We start from the raw sequence: 19373 nt of genomic DNA, 5'->3' as shown, positions 1-19373 counted from the left end.
AAAAGAACACGGGTCTTATTTATTTTTCTGGGACGGTACAGCGTAGGCGGGGAGACCCAGTTATGGCTGCTTTAAAACGAAGATTTTTAATTCTTCATGCAGTGAAACAACTTCCAACACTCAAATATTTACAACTTTTGTTAGGTTTTAGCTAAAGAGAGATGCACGTTACGGTACATTGAACAGAAACATCTCTAGAAGTAGACAATAAATACAACAGAACACATTAAAAGAGTTTTAACATCGGCACTGACAGAAGAAAAGGCTTCTGGACCGGCAAACGTTATGAAGGGAAGAGAAAGCACAGAGGGACACACACTCTTGTTTCTCATGCTGTAGCCACGCGGCACAGAAGCCATTAGGAATATTCTCTTGAGATTGTTCAGGCTGTTGGACAGTTCCTTGCCAGTCTAAATACTAAGACCATATCTGACCTCCTGTGTGCAGTCTTTTGCATTTTGTTAGCATGCTCTACCACTAGAGATTTGCAAAGGTTAAAGCTAATTAAAAAAAACCATGAGTATAGCAGCCTAGAGATACAGAAAATAACAAGAGGCCCATGGGGAGCTGTTGAGTGTTTTGATAAATTCAGCAATGTAACAACCAGTTTGAGCGAAATGTTATCAATCCTTATCTCAAACCAATCAATAATAATAATACTTTTGTGTAACTACACTCGCAGAAAAGTAATACAGTGTGAGAAATGAACTTTTGCAAACCACACACGATTATGTTGTATTGTGGGTTAGGTTACACTGTATTACTCTAGGTTGTTTTAGGTACAATAACCAAATATTTTCTCACCAAAATAATCCAGAATTATAAACCACACCTGTAAGACAATAATAATTAAAACTTGCATCAAAAACAAAAATATTTGAGTAGTCACCAGTGTACAAATACTTCATGGACTACACAATACCTTGAATAAATATCTAATAAAAAAGCACAACAGCACTAAGCAGAGTAGCAATTAGGCCATGACGTCATATCTGAGTCATCAGAACTATTTACCCCCCAAATGCAGAGAAAATGAGTGCCATCTATTTGAGCACCAGAGTAAAAGAACTGGACATGGTTGATAAAGTAATTGCAGGGGAAGGGTAAATATGAATTTCATGCAGTCCCAATCAGTCATGGTCTCCAATAACTGAACAATACAAGAACTGTTCACTTCCGATTAGCTAATTGGTTTTCCCATTTGGCTTTATGTGCTGTACAAGCTGGAACCGTCCTTCGGTCCTTTCAGCATACTGTGTTTCTGTCACGCTACCTTTCTCCTCCTTCAGTAAAGCGTCAAGCTCTTTTCCAAGTCATCGTCAGTGTGATAATTTAAGTCTACACATCCCACACAGTCAGACTCTTTCAGAAGAGACACATACTTTGTGATACCGGTAGCAAATGCAGGGTTGTCCCCCCCCCCCCAATACTGGAACATCTCTTAAAGTGCAGCCTTTGAAACAGCCTAGGGCTGGCAGGACATTCAGAATTGCAAGAGTTAAACAAAAAAAAAAGATCAGCTGACAACTGAAAGTGATTAAAATGTGTGCGATAATGGATTGTGTAACAGTAATAGCACTTGACTACTAAAGAAAACATTCATCAGCGCTTTGATTTTTCTCCCAGTAATGTAAGGTCAATCTGTCTCTTCGCCTGGCATCATGGGTCACCCCGTCATCAGGTGTTCAGGGGCGCTATAGGTTCCCCCATTTCTCAGCTGGAGGAAACTGGTCTACTTCTCCCACCTCAGTGCAAGGCCTGTCCCCAAGGGTGAAAGTCAGCTTGTACCGCAGTCGCACTTTATCCTGCAAGAAACATACAGGCATGTGATCTCTGCTGTGAGCCAAAAGAGCAGTACACATACAAGCAGTGACTCCATTTCCCCATCTAACAAATATAAGAACGTGGACTTACAGGAATTGAAGACGTTATGCGTTTGGGAACTGTGCTGATAGACTTGTCAGAGGATTCTCATGGTAAGATAGGGGATTAGCAATTAACAATGGGAACATACAGCATCTACACAATTTGATACTGCCAGGTATTTAAGACTAGGCCTTCCGTAAGAGACAAGATGACCAGCAGAAAGGGTCACTGGTCAGAAACAATCATCTTCTGACCGAAAGCCTGAAAGCACCGAAAGTCAGCCATCTGCTGCCCTAGGGAGTTAGCCCTGCTAATTTTGTGCTGCTGGGAAAATCATAGCTGGCAAGTGACAGAATGAGTTACATCCTAACCTGTGCTCTGACTGGAACCAGCAACGTCTGAACTACTGCACTCTACATGAATACCTTGACTGGCCCGAGCCATTCTGGAGCCCAGCATTACTATTTGCTAGCGATCCTACCTTCAGTGGGTTGGCGAGCAGCATGACTTGGGTGATGGCTGATGGGGGCAGGACGGGGTTAAAAGGCGCCAGCTCTGTTCCGGAGGGGGGCTGCAGCTTCACCTTCATCGACTGCCATGGAATAAAGTGGAAACAAGAAAGCAGCCTTAGTCAACCTACTGCACCGTCAAGTAAAAAAACATCACGAGATCCAAATTAATAGATAAAAAGAAGCATTCATCCTGTAAACAGTTGCCATGTCCTCAAGCTGTTTGAATCTTGCACGTTCAACAGCGCCTCATGTATAAGAGGGAGGCTCTTACAAAACTGAAGCCCATCACAGTCACTCTCAGGCTGAGGTTATCTGGGCTGAGTGTGTGCTGGTCACCTTGGGCACAGCTGCCTGCAGCACGATGTTTTTTACGGGTAGGGGGGCAGTGTTCAGCATGGACACCACGAGCACGAGCACGTCAGGATGGCCCTGGGGGCACTCCCTGGCGAAGTGCAGCAGGACTCGGACTCCATCCTTGTCGTAGGCAGTGACCGGCAAGACTTGACCTGAGCCGCAAGGAGAAGCAGTGTTAAAGCAGAAAAAAGCACTTATGTTAACCGGACTGGTAATTATTAGAAGCCCTGGTATTTTCTCTTTCAGTAGATTCCATTTACAGGCTCATTGCCTCCCTGAAGCTTACTTATCAGCGTGATGACTCATTTTTATCCTAACGCTACCTTCTGTAGAAGGTGAATGACTGTGCTCTGGTGTCACATGCAGCACACACAGTATCAGGGGGCTCTTAATTAGGGATACATTTATTTACTGGCAGGCTGACAGTATAATCGGCAGTTTGATTTTTTCCTGGTCAGTAAACATCCTCGTGAGCAGCAGTCCCTGCAGCACGGAGCACGGAGGAGCGGAGCCAGGTGGGCTGGCGGGACTCACTGGGCTTGATGGAGTCCAGAGGAACGTGCACGCTGGCCAGGGAGCTCTCGGGACCCCTGGCGGGGCTGCTCTGGGGGGGCAGGTGGATGGGCGAGAGAGAGCGAAAAAGGGGGCTCCCAGGGGTGGAGGAGGAGCTCGCGGCCTGCACCAGGGAGTGGGAGAAAGGGGCCGCCGCCGCCGCCGCGGTGACGGTGCTCAGGGGGGCCGGGGTGGCGCTGGCAGCGGGGAACCCCAGCATGGTGGGAACCACAGGGCCGGCAGAGGCGCCCGCGCCAAACCTGGAGCCCGGATGCAAGGGCGTGGGCATGCTGAGGATATGGAAAAGAAAACAAAAATATAAAACCGATTCTAGAAACACAGGAGAGTCGCCCGCGAAGGGGAACACTTCCAAGTGTGCAGCCACAAGGGACAGATAACTACAATGTCTTGAAACTGTGTGCTGCACACATAGCGTACAGTCACTGGCTGAAGATGGCGGCTCTTGCAGACACCGTACGAACCGTGAGGAAGGCAAGGCGAGACAGGGGTTTCCTTTACCTCCTGGGCTCCCCGAGGTCCAGCATCGTGAGGTCCTGCAGGCTGGGGTTCGTGGCGGCTGGGCTGAGGTAAGAGTAGGAGCCGGTTCTGGGGGCGGCAGGGTAGGCAGAGCTCGAGGACTGGGGAGCTGTGGACATGGGTGTGTTGCTGAAAAGGTCCAGCCCAGGACTGGGAGCCTATGGCAAAGAAAAACACCAGGTCTTATACAATAAATGACGCTTCTCCTACATTACCATCTTACCACCGATGGAGCTGAGCTACCTGCAGAGAGGTCCATTGACTGCTCAACGCATCTTCCTTTGGGTTATTAGGAATGGGCACTGGGTCATTCAAGCCTAAAACGAACCGTAAGAAAGACATCAGTACAGTATAACTAGTGGTTGATAAGGAAATCTTAAACATCCCGTGTACAAAAGAAGCAAAAAAAAAATAAAAAAATTGTTTTCTGTTGAACATTTTCTGTACTTGTCAAAAAAGCCCGGGTGGGTCGGAAGTGATCTGTAAACTGCACTGCGTTCCAGTGGGCTAGCGTGCGTCCCAGTTGATTAAAAACGGCTAGAAGATGACGACCCACCTAGCGAGAGCAGCTCCTCGTCCAGCAGCGAGAGCGCAGCGGAGCCGCGGCCTGCCGGCTGAGCGCCGGGGCTCTCGGACTGAGCGGCAGGGCAGCTCTGGGGGGGCGGAGGCAGGATGGGGATCTGTGGCGGCGGAGCTGGAGCCGGAGCCGGAGCCGGAGCCGGAGCCAGAGTCCCGGGAGGAGGCGCTGGCTCCGGAGGCGAGGGGCTCGAGACGTCAATGCCAGCCAGGTCAATCAGCGTCTCTGTATTGCTGCTGCCTTTATGGGCTGCCCAGCAGAAAGGGCGGGGAAAAAAAAAGTAGCAATGATGGATTGCTTTCCTATGAATGCAGATAAAAGCCTACCATTACAACGAATATGAAAAAAGGGAAAGTTATAATGTATTGCTGTAACGTACTTAAAGAGACGGACAAACAGAAACATTGACGCCACGATCATTACGCAGGGGTGGATGCCACAGGGGAATTACAGCACGAGAAACGCAAATCTCACTTTCGCGAGCTGCCAGTCCCAAGCAATCAAGCTCTCCGTTGACTGCCTGCCCGTCCACTGTCCTCTTGTAGGAGTTAATAACTCGGGAGAGGTCGTCACTCGCTTGCAGAATCTGTCCTGTGTAAGAGAGAAGAGGATCCACGATGAGGGAGAGCGAACTGCACCGATGCCAGACATCAGCGCCCAGCCGGGACATGTGTTACCTAAACTGCTGTCATTGTCCTCTGTCTCCGTGGCCAGTTTGAACACAGTGCGTCTCAACTTGTCACAGCGATCGTACAGCTCCTAAAAGAACCACCAAGAACCAAACGTTTACACAGAGATTTTTTTCAATACATCCATTGTTTGTGTCTAGCAACATACAGTGCATCACTTCAAACAGACCCATTCAAAGGTACGTCTTAATTTTGAAGTCAGAAACGAAACTGCAGGCCTGTGACAGTGCAGAGGGAGTCCTGCAGTTAGATAAATACACCCACGTTCCCAAGAAAGTAATTCCAACAACAGCTTGAAAGCTCTCAATAACGAAAAGAATCCCAATCTAATTACAGTAATGAGTCTAAACTGGAAGAAAAATAATTTCACAGAACTGAGTTAACCCTGAACTGCCATAGCTAGGCAGGCAGAATTGGGTAAAGAGAAAAGGGCTCCACGCCTGCCTTCATCAGCTCTCTGTCTCCCTCCGAGGACTCCTCTCTGCTGAAGTGGGTCAGCATCTCATTGAGGAGCTTCACGTTGTTGTTGACTTCCTCCAGGGTGTTTGCACACTTTGTCACCTTTTGCATTCTGGCTTCATCCTGAAAAGTAAAGGCCATTTCTGATGATCTTTCACGCCCATCGCTGTTCAGAGTATTTACGCATGAGTGAAAGTGAATCTCACACTTACCTCCTTGACCATGTTCTTAATGAGCCTGTTGGCCTCCTGCAAGTCCTCTGGATTTTTGCTTTTCAGGAGCTCGGCCAGGAGCTGCAAGGGGAAGCAACAATACGTTTCTAGACGTAGCTCTAACGAAAAAGGAACACTCATCTGAATTCAAACAGTTGTACACCATCAAGACCTATCAAGATGGCGCCATTCCATGACAACACCTCATGTGTAGCTACTTGCCTACCATATGTTTACTCTCCTGTGTGTTTACTGGTCTGCGTTTCCACTTTCTTGTGATTTGCTGTACTGTCATTTTTCACGAGTCTTTACTGCTTTGTAATGTACAGTGCACACAGTGCGAAAGTGTTGTCTGTACACACAAGTGTTGTCATGCACACACGGAGAAATAAACTCTCCCCTCTCTCGCCCACTATGGTGCTTTGCACAAGGAAAATGTTAAAGACCCCCCCAGCACCCCTTGTCTTTCAGGTTGTGGTGAACTGGTGCTGATGTTGGATCCCCACCTTGCTCTTCTCTTCATTCTCAAACACGGGGTTCCGGGGGCGTGCAGGGGGAGAGGGAATCAGAGTCTTGTCGACGGGGATCTCTGGGTCTGAGGTCACAATGCCTGACAGTGGAACAGGATGGAAAGAGTTTCATCAGGGCAGCTGCGTGCCTGAGAAGGAAACACTGACGCCAGTGTGCTGCACAGCCTTTCAGCAAAGATGAAGCGCAGGTGTAGAAAGAAGTAAGAATAAAGTGCACCGATTCTGGTATCCCATTATTGTTATCACCGTAATTAATCTAACAACAAACACGAACCCAAAAGAGAAAAAACAAGTCCCTTTTCAGCCCACAATTTGTGCAACTGACTAATTCTACGAGTATCACTGAAAAGCAGCGGGCGATGACTCACAACCTACCTTGTCTCTTTAACATTTGATAGGCTTCGTTTATTTTGGCTTCATCGGGTAGGGCCACCGCCCAGCTGTACAGCATTTCGATAACTTTTGTCTTCACCCTTTCTGATACCCTGTCACCCAGGTACTGAAATAAAACGAAGGCAGGAATAAGAGGGACAGTAAAGCCTTTACAGTACATCAGGGAAGGGCAACTCCAATCCTGCACAGCCAGGGACCAGCTGGGTTTACAGGTACTTTTTAATTAGCAACAGACCTGCAAAGGCAGATGCTGTGACTTCTTTCGCCAACAAGTCCTATTAAGTAATTAGAGCTCAAAGCGGGAACGGCAGTTGGAGGACTAGCTTTAGATAAGTACAACACACCCACGTTCCTAAGAAAGCAATTCCAACAACGGCTCGAAAGCTCTCAATTACAAAAACAATTCAAATTCATTACTGTTCATTATCTGGTCTATCTGGGAGAAACTATTACGCAGGAGTGAGTTAGCCCAGGTCTGCTGTTGTCTCAGTCTGCAGAGTGAGCCGATGCCCTTATATTTCACCCTTTGTCACCTACTGCTTTCCATTTGCCCCAAGTGGACAAAATCATTGATACCTGTGGACTCACCTTAGGGGAAACTACTTTGATTAATTCATTTAAAAATCTAAACTTTCCAACTTCATTATGGAACCTTCTCCCACAGTTCTTCATACAAGCTTCTAAAACCTGCAGTGATTAAAAAAATGTTAAAATCAAAACATGGGCACCAAGCTTAAACACTTGCAGAAATGCAGATTGTTTATAAAGAGACACCATACAGGGAAAATGTAGGAATTGACTGTATGTCTCAGGAGCAGCTGGTACTTACAGTCAGGGCCTGTATAGCCTCCCATTCCTGTGGGGATTGGATTTTATGAGCCAGTAACCTCACAGCTATCTGTGGACTAAAGACAAAAAACACATTTTCCTTTTGCTTAGAACTCTTTGATCCAAGACCAGCATACTGTCCAGCAACATACAGTAATCTTCATGCCTATCCAACCTACCTTGTGTAAGCAATCCATATTTGACAATATTAGATGATGATGCAAAATACTTGTGACCAACCTTTCTCGTGATTTCAGGATTTGCAATCTAAAGTATATACAGAATCTTCATTTCATTAGTTTAATCTTCTTCCTAGAGCATATTAAAGAAATGTTGGGATTGGAGCCAATGGGTTACTGAATGTTAGCAATTTGTCTGCCACACTTGTATCAATGTCCTTGACTTTTTGTCTACTGGACACAGCTGGTTTCATCTGCCATATCTTCCCAGTCCATGTGGACAGAAACACCTGAAAATCCATACTGATAATGGGATTTAGAGGCAAAGTGTTGGTCATAACAATTCAGAGCTTGCTCACAAAACACGCACAACATCTCTATCTGGGCAGAGCACACAACGGAAAACGGTAAACGGAAATATCTGTGAGTCACTGTTTATTGAAACTGTACAATCAAATACGCTTTTTCTTGAAGGCTCTGGACATCAGTACTGCAATTGCAACCCTTGACACAAAACACCCCTTCATATCAGACCTTCACATTGAGTGGCCATTCCAATTCACTCTTCACAGACCTTTTCTGTTCCCACTTTTCTGAAGACAGTTAAGAAAGAGTTTGCACGTATATTCAACATGCTATTAAAGACTGTGACCTACCCTTCTAATTCCTTATTGATTTGGTCACAGAATCCTATGATATATTCCCAGTCTTCCTGTCTGTTGGAGGGATTGGTGGCTTTATCTGGGGAGGAGAATTAAATTATTGCTCCTTAAGAAGCCATTGCTTACCAGCACAGTTTCAAACTCATGAAAATGTTTCAAAACTTTATGAAGCAGTTACGATAACATCTTAAGTTCTTTGTGGTCTGAGGCTTTTTTCACTTTGGGTGTTTCTTATGACCTGTGTTTCTGAAGACTTGGAACCCACAGAAGAAAACTGAGGGCAGCCAGGGCTGAAGCCTTCAGCTGCTGTTGGGACCTTTGCAGAATGGCATAAAAAAGCAAAGAGACAGACAGCTCTCATGAAAGTCTGGTTATTGCACACGTCCTCTTGTCAATATGTCACTACATATGCCAGTATCACTACTACTGATACAAACAGGCCTGTCAAGAATACCAGTATTTGCAGCACTACACACTTACACACACTATAATCAAGCTGAAGGACTGTATCACTCAAACCTGCCACCACTGTCATCTGTGTATTTAATTACATGTCACTCTATGGAATTAGATTGTTCTTAATTGACATGAAGTGGCTTCATCACTCTGTTCTTCTCTCCACTGAGAGCTGGTGTGTGGGGAGCGTATTGGTGCACTATGGCTGCCGTTGCACCATCCAGGTGGGGCTGCACACTGGTGCTGGTGGAGGGGATCCCCATTACCTGTAAAGCGCTTTGAGTGGAGTGTCCAGAAAAGCATTATATAAGTGTAAGGAATTATTATTATCATGACACTTAAAAGACTTGTGAGGCACTTCATCATATATTATACCCTGAGCATTAAAGAGACCACTTACAACTGCAACACAAAGTTCACAAAGATACTATCAGGCTAATGACAATCTGATTTGTGGCAAGTACACTGATATTTTATTGAACGGACGTGACAAAGGTAAATTCATTATGCGGATTAATATCTACACCGGCAGGGCTGATCAGCAAGGGTTTAGTTGTGAAAGACACAGGCTTGTTGGAAGGAAATGTCAGCAGGACATCTGCAACATGCAGTATGATGTGCATCAAGCTGGAGATGCCGTCTTGGATTTTCCAACATTCCACAAAAGAAAGCAAACTCGCCTGCAGAAATTGATGGTTTAAATAACGAAGTACTACACAGTGTCTAGACACACGCTTATCGCGGTGTCATGTCAGCGTCACAGGGAGAAGAGTCGAGAACCTTAAACCAAATTCAAATGACAACGATCCTTGCGGGTAACCGTTATGAGAAAGCTCTAACAAGCTCTCTTTCTACAGTTTGCGTAAGCACTAGAAAATTAGATTTAAGCATACTATTGACTGCAGCAAGGAAACAAAGTTATTTCTGTGATATAAGACAGCGCACTCAAGTTGTCTGCAAATGTCATGCAAATTCACTAAGATCCAAAACTAACAACTACAGTCTTATTGATTAAATAAAAGCTGTCAAGTCCATCAGGCTATATGGTTCAGTCACTCGCGGACGGCATGTATTGTACACGTCTATAAAGATGCATAATACAGCTTCATTAACATTTTCATTCATAGAACATTATTTTTTCCTTCCAATTACTCACTAAGCCAAGACTCTAGTGACTCTCCTTCCGGATCCGCCATATTCTCAGCGCAGGAAATCTCGCGATGTCGCATCGAGGATCTCGCCTGAGGGTAGCCAAGAAACCGCCGGATATTATTATTATTATTATTATTATTATTATTATTATTATTATTATTATTATTATCATCTCTTCACCCAAGGCGACTTACAGTATTATTTAATTACTGGAAATAAGAATAAATTAGTTCTAAATGTATCAGAATTCTAGGTTATATTTTCCACTGTAAATGTACCATAGTACCTTAATTTATTATGATAAATCGGACGTTTTTCGAGGTCCGAGGTTTCAAGGTTAAATAGGATTTTTTTCGAGATTCCTAATAAACGTCACTGGGGAATTGTTTAAAATAAGTAGATATGAAATCGAATTTATTCCTGGCACGGTAACTTGGTTTGTACTCAGGCAGTTTGTGTGACGCGCTGTGAGGTCCTCAGGTCTTCCAAGATGGCTGCCTCCATGGCCAAGCTACTGAAACCCTGGAGCCCTAGGTAATTTCTTTCTTTATGAGATATTTAGAATTAGATTGGTTTTCACAAAACAAGTTTGCGAGGATAAGGCTATCATAGAATTACTGTGCGGAATTCACTTTTTCTTGATGAACTTGTCTGGGGCGCTCATAACAATTTGATTTCTCCCTGACATGATAAAGAATCATGCAGGATATTTTACTATTTATATTAGTGTAATGAAAGCGACTTAAAACAGCCATGACTTGTGTCGAAAAGCAACAACATTTTTCCATTAAATTGAGATATTAGACAATACCGAAAAGGATGGTGACATGCGGCATTTACTGTACTACAATTAACCTTTTAATGCATTAACAGATATTATTTGTCGATAGAATTTATGTGGCTGAAATCATCTGAGGTAACTCAAGTGTTATTTGTAATTTAAATGCTCGATTGGAAGCTGTTTGCAGCCAGGATTTATTTTAGTCATGCAGTATATAACTCGGTGTTATCCCGCAGCGTTTTTCAGGCGAGATGGAGAAGGTACAACCCTTATTACCTGGAGCCCGAGCCGGACAAGGCGAAGTACCTCACCCCGGCGTCGGAGCTGTCGGAGCAGGAGAAGCAAGAGAGAGAACTGAAGGCTGTGAGACCGATTAAAGCAGCTCCTGCTGGGATCACCAGCTCTGTCTTTAACGACCCCATGATCAGGTGGGGATAAAAAAGGAACAGAAGGGACTTTCAACATAAAACTAAATACGGTTTCAATGGCATCTAAGTATAGCAAATCAACATTAAGTTTTTTTCAAACTCATATTATTAGGACTGAGAATCTAGTTTCCATTGCTGTGTTCTTTCCGATAGTTGCTTAAACAGTTGGAGTTAAAAAAATCTACTCTAAACTATTTTATAATAACATTTTATTTCTTTCCACAGTAAATTTGTGAACATGATGATGCAAGATGGCAATAAAGTCCTGGCCAGGTCTATCATGACACAGGTCTGTCCTGCACTGTGATCTAATGTATTTGTAACTAATCTGAGAATGTGTGATCATACTGCCACTGCAGTACACACAGCTCAGAAAATCTGTAATCCACTAAAGCTTACTTTTTTAAATAAGTACATACATTTTATATGTTACCCGCTCTGTGATTCCGTAAAGATTCATGTTTTTCAAAACGGTACACTAAGGAGATTTTACAGTTTCCAAGTACGTGTTACTGCAGTACTAAAGCGATTAACACAATGGCTTACAAGGTTCAAGGCATCATCCCACACAACATGAGCATGTTTTTTTACTGTTCTAGACCCTGGAGAACATAAAGAGAAAGCAGGTGGAGAAGTTTCACAAAGCGCCAGACGCACAGAAGGATGAGATCGAGTGCAACCCATACACCATCTTCCACGAAGCTCTGAATAACTGCAAACCTGTGATTGGCCTAACAAGCATTCAGAGAGGAGGCAAGTACTACCAGGTAAGCAACCGCAGTGCTGCTGTGCATTTCCATTTCTGCAAAGTGCTTTTACTTTTATCTGAAACTTTTTGATCTTCCGCATTCCGGCAAGGTTCTGGAATGAGAGGGATCATGGCTGAGTCGCGGGCGCGGGCGCGGGCGCGAGCCTCCCGTCTTCTGTAACGCGCTTTGCTCGTGCAGGTGCCCACCCCGCTCACGGACAACCGGCGGCGCTTCCTGGCCATGAAGTGGATGATCGTGGAGTGCCGGGACAACAAGCACCGCCGCACCCTGATGTACGAGAAGCTGTCCCAGGAGCTCATGGCGGCCTTCGCCAACGAGGGCAACGTCATCAAGAGAAAACACGAGCTGCACAAGATGGCCGAGGCCAACAGAGCCTTTGCGCACTACCGCTGGTGGTAGTGGGTGCCAGGAAAATACCCGCACGCAAACTGCCACAGGGTGCCCTTTCTGTGTCGTGAAGGAGTTGCCCATCACCATCGGACAGTCTGGACCATTTGAGCATCATGTTTCTTCACTGTGGACCTCAAGCCTTGTGCTGGATGTAGTGTGTTCTTTTTTTGTGATTTTAGAACTATTTGCCACTCTTCCCCTTGATTTACGATTATAATATTTTGACCTAGGAATAAACACAGTAAATGGTACGCCATCCATTACTGTTATTTTTTCACTATGGATTCCTTCACAAGCATACTTTAAGTCATAACATGGGCTGAGATGCTTCACCTCCCTTGAGGGTGTGTTAACTATAACATCTGGTTTCACTTCTAGGAATTAATGAATAATGCAACATCAACATGTTAAGTGAAAACTTTATTTTTTGTTTGTAACAGTTCCAGAATTTACAATAGCAAAATGATTTTTCTGCAACTGTACTTAAAAAAAATCATTTATACAGTACAAAAAGGGAGAAAGTCTTTTTGTGATTACAACTTATTTACTTCATTTTGCATTAAAAGATAAACCAACAGACTTTTGTCTGCAGTTGTGAGAACACCTGCATAAAAACAACTGGGATCTGCACATGGAAGCCTGCAAATTGATTTTGAAGAATTATGTCTGCATACAGGACAGATTGCTGGATCGTACTGTATCTGCTGAAGATCATGCAATCCACACCTGTCTGGTAGTTATGTCTAGTAAAATATCTGCAAAACAACTCAGTACTATCAGAAATTCCAGTCATACAGGTGTCAAAATTCAGATCAATACAATTAAAACTAAACCATCAATATGACAGAAAATAAATAATTCTATGTATAAATTTGTGTAGATATTTCAAAATGTTACCACACTGTATCGCCAAAGGTGAGCCACACAATCAAGTTTATACTATTTGGATAATCTCAGTCTATTTTTTATGTTCTATTCATCTTTATAATGAACACATTTTGGGGAGCAAGAGTGGTGATAATAAAAGTGCCTGTGGATGACAAAGGCAAATTATATTGTGACTTTGAACACAATCCAATATTAATATTTAGATTGTGATTATGAATAGTCAGGTGCAGCACAGACCAAATTAAAACACGAGAATGCTAATATGGAAGCAAAAAAGGAGATTTCATCATCAAGAAGTCATATTGTTATATAATATTTCCTACATGCTAACTATACGTGTCCAATGTAAAAGTAGTAAATCAAAAGGCTCTGAAAAACATTCCCCGTTAAAAAAAAAACACCCATTGTAAAACTGTACATTAACACCTGCAGGGAGCCATCTTCCTGATAGGATTGTGTAGACTAGCCTTTGGCTTTATAAGAAAGTCAAGCTTATAAAATTATTTTTCTTAGCAATACATATATTACACGACAACAACATACAATTCAGAATTAGCACCAGAAAGGGTTCACAAGCCCTTGTAAGAACTGCCTTCAACAAACAAAATATAAAATGATGTAGTGAAAACCTAAAAAGGAGCTGATAGCACAAGTTTGAAACACACAATCCTGTTCGGAGTGTCAATGTGCGACGTCTAGATTCATTTCAGGTAAGAAACACCTCTGTCAGCAGGGAACAGGAGCTCCCCAACCAATGGCACTGATGTTTCTGGCACACTCACAAAATTTATAAACGCTTTGTTTCTAAGTAAATGAACTTATATATGAATGCAGGTAAATGCAATCTACAGGTGATGTGAAGGGGGATTTCAGCATTTTTATTTCTTTTTATTCAGGTAATAGTTAATGAATCATGACAGTTTATGGATCCCAGATTCTCTATGGTGAATTATACATGTAATTCTAAATGTTTTTAGATAACATATATGGATTTGGATGGTTTGGGCATTATTTGAATTAACTGACCGAGTGGCTACGACTGCTGCATTAACACTAAATAACCTCATCATTGAGAGTGCTGACTAGGCAGAGGGGGTGATGTTACTGAACTTGTTGAAATAAGCTTCTAGGTTAAAAAAAATAAACTTTAAGGCATATGTAGATTGCCGAAATGCAGATGAGTGATTTTGTTTTTGAATTACTGCAGCCTTGCAGCATCTTCCCTCTAAGCTAAAATTAGTTTAGTACTCTTGGAGTATTAAAGAGCTGGGAAAAAATGACACTGACCCCCAACCCCCCCCAAAACAATCATAACTCTGCAATTGAAGGCAGCAGAAAAAGGGCTTGTATTTCTGCTACTTATTCATCAACCTATGATCTATCAGCATTCTGTATCACTTACACACGTTTTCAAATCTACAGCCTTCAGAAACCTAAATGAACCATCTCCAGTACCAGGCTTACACTATCTGAATTCAATTCACCACCTTAGAGATGTCAGGAGCAATGAAAACTAACTTTGCCAATGAAGAACAGCGTAGACCCTTGAGACACCATCTTTCAAACCCTTGGGGAAAAAAAAGGCAGCCAAACCACGATAACCAACGTGTTCAAAACTGCTTCACTTTAATTTAAACGCACCTTTCTCGCCCTGCTAGCCCTGCGGTGAAACGTGGTCTAGGCTATGTGGCACAGAGCCGAACACCGCGCCCAGCGATCACTAGGATCGATGAGGAAGAGAGACCAGCCTTCACTTTCAGCTGGCAACTGGACACATTTTTGTTCAGCTGAAAATCTGAGGGCCTTTTTTAACTAAACCTATTTTCAAAATCCAGGCAGTGTTTCAAGCGAACGTCAATCCAATATACACATTTGATTGCTGTCATTATTTTATTAAACCAACAAACTGTTCCAAATTTTTTTGGGGAGCGGCCATTCATTCGTGCAGGTCCATGCCTGCACTGAGGTCTAGGGTTCCCAGTCCCCATCCTCAGTCGTGGGGTCCCCACATCCTGCATGGGGCTGCTCCGGCCCCCAGCCCCCCTCAGTCGGTCACCTCGCTGTAGTAGTACTTCTGCGCCGTGCCACTGAGGGACCAGCCCCCCGCCCTGAACTCCAGGATCTCCAGCAGCAGCAGGCGGCCCAGCGAGCTCAGCCCCTCCTGCAGCAGGAAGCCGTCCCGCAGCAGGAAGAAGAGCTCGTCCATGCGCTCTGCACGCATCTTCTCCAGCTGCTCCCCGATACGGTGCAGCTGCAGCACCAGGCAGTCGACCTGCAGGACACACAGGGCGGGACGTTGCTCTTGGCCATTCAGCGCCGATCGGGATTCGCGCACTCTGGCGTGTGCCTTTTTACCCCCCCCCCGGCGTGTATCCCCACACTTTCCCATCCACGAGGCGGTTTTATCCCTCCTTCCCCTGCACCCATCAACACTAATGCTACCCATCCTAGGATGTCGCCCGCGAACACGCAACATCCATGAGTTTCAGAGCAAGCCCGGAGGCGCGAGCTCAGCGGAGACGGCCTCAAGCAGTCGATATCCCCCCCACCGGTACAAAACTCACACAGTGCGGAGCTGCAATCTGTTCGCCTGACACTAACGACCCTGGCAGCAGGAGGGACCTGGCTCCCGTCTTCGCTTGCGTTAATCACCACCAACGTGGAAAAGACCAGTGGCGCGCTCCAGCAAGCAGAACGATTTCCCCTGGCTGGTCTGCGAACCCATCATGCAGTGGGCTACTCTCAATGAATCAGACGGCGTGACGGACCCCAGAGATCGCAGGAGGGGGTCTGCGTCGCCAGCCAGGCTCACTCACCTCCTCCTCGTTCTGCAGAGAGTCCGGCTGGGCCAGCCTGAACAGGCAGTCGTACACGGGGTTCACCAGAGCCATCATTGGCATGTTATTCACCTGGAACCAAACACAGGCACCTTCACGGTCTTTATTTTTCCTAGCAGTGCTCTAATGCTCTGACACCCCGGCTAAGCCAGGAAAAGTGATAGCAGGTTACAGCCACATCTCTGCACAGACAGCATTCCCCCCCACCCCCCATCGAAATAACGGATTGGGAACCAGTCCTCAGTTAGAAATGCCCCTGCATCTTCAAAAGAAAGAGATTCTCTCCCCCGCCCGCAGCCGCCTTGAGCCAGTTAATTTCCGGGCCCTCTCTCATCCCGACTGGCAGGCAGGGCCAGGCCCGAGACACGAGTCGGGGGCCGCGTGCCCGCACCTGCGCCGAGCTCTCCCACCTTGAGGTAGTCGAAGACGTTGCAGATGAAGGTGACGTAGCAGACCCACTCCTGGGTGGAGCGGCTCCGAATCTCCTCCCGGCGCTTGAATTCCTGCTGCAGGCGGTTCAGGAGACTCCGCCGGAAGGCGCTGGAGTTGCTCTGCTTGGCTTCTGCCTGAGCAGCGAGAGAGAGAGAGAGAGAGAGAGAGAGAGAACCGCCATGGTCAGCGGGGGACTCCTCCTGCCCCCCTTCTTCCGGCGGAGGCACAGAATCATGGCGATCTCTTGCTTGGACCCACGAACCTAAATGAAGCACCTTTTCATGCCTAAAGCAGTCAGAACACTCCTCGCAAGACACACCCACTGCCGAAACCAAGAGGAAAGCGAGCCAACGGTCCATCTAAAGCAGGTTTGCCAAGGCAGGCTAAAGACAGGACTCTTAAAGATCAATACCGGATTCCACAAAGGCAGAGAGGCGCTGGTCAGTCGATGTGATCAACATCAACAGCACTTGCAGCTCATTGATACCTGGACTATAGTGTAGCAGATCCGGCCTGCCTCTTTACTGAACAGCTGGTCCTTCAGCGACTGGTCCACGATCACATTGGCCACTTTCTCCAGATCCACTCCGCTTGGCTCTAATGGGGGGGACAGACAGAGGGCACTCTAAACCACAGCTTTCCAGTAGCTTTTCCAAACGCCTAAGATCGTATAATGGGCTTATACAGCATCAAACGGCTCTAATAAACCATAAGCTTGCTTATAAAAGCAAGCAAAGTATTACAAAATGCACAGCAATATTGCAGAGCGGTAGTGTTTATTTTAAAGAGGAATAGAATCAGTAAAACTGCAGCAAAAGTAAAGAAAAAAACAATGAAGTGCAACATTAAAAATTCTCAGACTGATCATTTACTTCTCCAATTAAAGTGGTTTAAGTGACTCCATTACAATTTCACTCATACTCTACAGTATTTACCCAGCTCCTAGGGTGTACTGAAGGAGCTGTGGAAAAGCCTCTACAGAGCAGAATATTGGCTGAAGTTTCTATCTGTATTATAAGGCAGTTAGTCTTCTTTTGAGGAATACAGATCCCGCCCCCACCCCTATACACATCCAGGCAAACACAACCCCTTCATTTGTTTTTTTTTTTAATTCTCTGCACATTTGCGCCCAGGCCAGCTGACCTTTCAGAGCAGTCTTGAGCAGCTGCTGCGTCTCGTTGTCGAAGGACTGGATTTTGTACTCTTCTTTGGCGGAGCTCTCCATGTTTCCGGACACACTCGCAGCGCACTGTGCAGCGCGGACAACACGACAGGTGAACAGGCCGGTGGAACAGCGGCAGGGCAGCTCCGTTACAGCACAAACAACAATTAAACAGGGTCTCTGGACTCGCCCGACTGCGGATTTTACTAGGCGAGTCGTATGAGAACAACTTCTCGCTTGCAACGGTACAGCAGGTGGTTTACTGGGGCAGTTCTGGGAGGAGTACAAGAACAGGGCCTCAACTGGGAACTGAGTCCCCAGCTTTCCAGTCTGGCCCCTAAAACCCTGATCCAATCCCACAGCCCCCCAGTCAGCACATGCTTACCAATCTGAACTGGTCACGTAAGCTCCAAAACTGAAGTCCCAATTAATGACAATAGGCTCACAGACATGTAAAGGCACGTATTTCACTAACTACTGTGCTATCACGCATTCCCCCAAGCTTTCCTTAGAGAAGCAGGTATAAAAAGGATGTAAAGATTTTTTTTTCCACGGGGATATTAAAATCATCAAAACACCGGTCAGGCAAACACGTGTACTCTGCCACACTCCCGCGTTGAATGTCTCCACCAAGCTCACGGCGAAAATATCCCCTTTGCACGGAAACATGCCGTGTCATCAACTGGTTTCACCCCAAAGCCGGGCTCAAACAGACAGCCTTTTGACAGCGGGATTACAGGATTACAGCACACTGACCAACAACACAACAGCGGCTCAATGGGTTCTTAAAAATAAGTAATGCATGGTTTTGTGTGTGTGTGTGTGCGCGCAGTGTTATACTTCCTTAGACTTGGTTAAAAGTTACCTGCGGATACAAAAGTGACACAAAACGTTTCACAATGTATGCCAAAGATCACAGCGTTACTGAAATAACTGCACTCGTATACTAATGACTAGCGACACACCGAGGCTTTATTTTAGTTTTACCAAATTCCCGTTCGATTCAAATATACCACGTGTATTTCACCCCGTAAACCAGTTTTTTTTTTTTACTTAAAAAAAGGGCAATGCTGTCTCCCGACCCGACGGGCTCGTCCAATCCACGCAGGTGGGGAACGAACACAACAGAAGTGTTTTTTGCAATTTCCACTAGACATGAAAACTTGTGTTTTTTTAAAAAAAAATATCCATGACATGCTTTTAATTTCGAAAAATGTATCCAGTTTTCGTTTTCCACGTTACGGAAGCTCTACGTTACGTTTTCCCGTGCAGATTTTATACAAGAAAAAAAGAACAAAATGTTGAACACAAACAAACCTTTTGAAGCGCTATGCAAACTATTTTGCTTTCTGTGCAGTAATGGCTACAGTAAATACTACTAACACTAGTTCTTTAGCTACATTACATGAAGTATTTCACAGAGCAAACCTGCGGGACAGGTAAACATCGATTTTCTTGTCTATTCGATTTAACAAGACATTAAGAGAATGCACCAAATATTAACATTTGAAAACGATAAAATCTAGCCCAACTATACAAAAACAACATTCAGCTAACCAAGCTACATCATTAAAAACCATACAGGTACACGACAGATAAACTCCAAACACTTACTTTAAAGCAACTCCTTCCTAACGCCGAAATATTTCCATGCCATTGAGTGGCCTCAAATTTCCTCCTCGCCTTTAGGTCATTTCCGCAGGATTAACAAACAGCAGCGCCGCCTA

At 45.0% G+C, this 19373-nt stretch overlaps 3 protein-coding genes across 4 annotated transcripts; 1 reads left to right on the top strand and 2 right to left on the bottom strand.

The window, feature by feature from the left end:
• Positions 1-63: 63 nt before the first annotated feature.
• gga3a (golgi associated, gamma adaptin ear containing, ARF binding protein 3a) lies at positions 64-10035 on the bottom strand. Of its 2 annotated transcripts, none has more exons than XM_088927062.1 (17): positions 9963-10035; positions 8345-8429; positions 7511-7586; positions 7270-7368; positions 6664-6787; positions 6265-6368; positions 5759-5839; positions 5532-5669; positions 5076-5157; positions 4873-4989; positions 4378-4647; positions 4065-4138; positions 3804-3979; positions 3267-3574; positions 2715-2884; positions 2348-2458; positions 64-1805 (listed from the first exon to the last, which is right to left on the bottom strand). In XM_088927062.1, the coding sequence occupies exons 1-17, from the start codon at positions 10033-10035 to the stop codon at positions 1695-1697; spliced, it is 2199 nt and encodes a 732-aa protein (XP_088783188.1). In that variant the 3' UTR covers positions 64-1694. The 2 variants fall into 2 exon arrangements, with proteins under 2 accessions (XP_088783188.1, XP_088783189.1); XM_088927063.1 differs by lacking the exon at positions 9963-10035 and adding an exon at positions 8589-8624.
• Positions 10036-10382: 347 nt separating this feature from the next.
• mrps7 (mitochondrial ribosomal protein S7) lies at positions 10383-12906 on the top strand. Its single transcript, XM_088926891.1, has 5 exons — positions 10383-10492; positions 10976-11167; positions 11393-11456; positions 11767-11934; positions 12115-12906. Exons 1-5 carry the CDS (start codon positions 10449-10451, stop codon positions 12334-12336), a joined length of 690 nt encoding a protein of 229 aa, XP_088783017.1. The 5' UTR covers positions 10383-10448; the 3' UTR covers positions 12337-12906.
• mif4gda (MIF4G domain containing a) lies at positions 12735-19334 on the bottom strand. Its single transcript, XM_088926892.1, has 6 exons — positions 19261-19334; positions 17628-17733; positions 16972-17081; positions 16463-16618; positions 16032-16124; positions 12735-15487 (listed from the first exon to the last, which is right to left on the bottom strand). Exons 2-6 carry the CDS (start codon positions 17707-17709, stop codon positions 15260-15262), a joined length of 669 nt encoding a protein of 222 aa, XP_088783018.1. The 5' UTR covers positions 17710-17733; positions 19261-19334; the 3' UTR covers positions 12735-15259.
• Positions 19335-19373: the final 39 nt, after the last annotated feature.

The sequence above is a fragment of the Atractosteus spatula genome, chromosome 11, assembly GCF_055471065.1.
Source record: "Atractosteus spatula isolate fAtrSpa1 chromosome 11, fAtrSpa1.hap1, whole genome shotgun sequence".
NCBI classification, from domain to species: domain Eukaryota; kingdom Metazoa; phylum Chordata; class Actinopteri; order Semionotiformes; family Lepisosteidae; genus Atractosteus; species Atractosteus spatula.
Note: the sequence above shows the minus strand (reverse complement) of the source record. Positions and strands in the feature narration are given on the sequence as shown.

Coding starts and splice junctions, on each gene's coding strand:
- gga3a (XM_088927062.1), bottom strand. CDS start 10,035: ATGCGACATCGCGAGATTTCCTGCGCTGAGAATATGGCGGATCCGGAA. Junction 6,788..7,269: donor TCAAAGTAGTTTCCCCTAAG/GTGAGTCCACAG, acceptor GTTTTATTTCAG/TACCTGGGTGACAGGGTATC. Junction 4,990..5,075: donor GGACAATGACAGCAGTTTAG/GTAACACATGTC, acceptor TCTCTTACACAG/GACAGATTCTGCAAGCGAGT.
- mrps7 (XM_088926891.1), top strand. CDS start 10,449: ATGGCTGCCTCCATGGCCAAGCTACTGAAACCCTGGAGCCCTAG. Junction 11,168..11,392: donor TTTAACGACCCCATGATCAG/GTGGGGATAAAA, acceptor TTCTTTCCACAG/TAAATTTGTGAACATGATGA. Junction 11,935..12,114: donor GAGGAGGCAAGTACTACCAG/GTAAGCAACCGC, acceptor TTGCTCGTGCAG/GTGCCCACCCCGCTCACGGA.
- mif4gda (XM_088926892.1), bottom strand. CDS start 17,709: ATGGAGAGCTCCGCCAAAGAAGAGTACAAAATCCAGTCCTTCGACAAC. Junction 16,619..16,971: donor TCTGCTACACTATAGTCCAG/GTATCAATGAGC, acceptor CTCGCTGCTCAG/GCAGAAGCCAAGCAGAGCAA. Junction 15,488..16,031: donor CTCTGCAGAACGAGGAGGAG/GTGAGTGAGCCT, acceptor TGTGTCCTGCAG/GTCGACTGCCTGGTGCTGCA.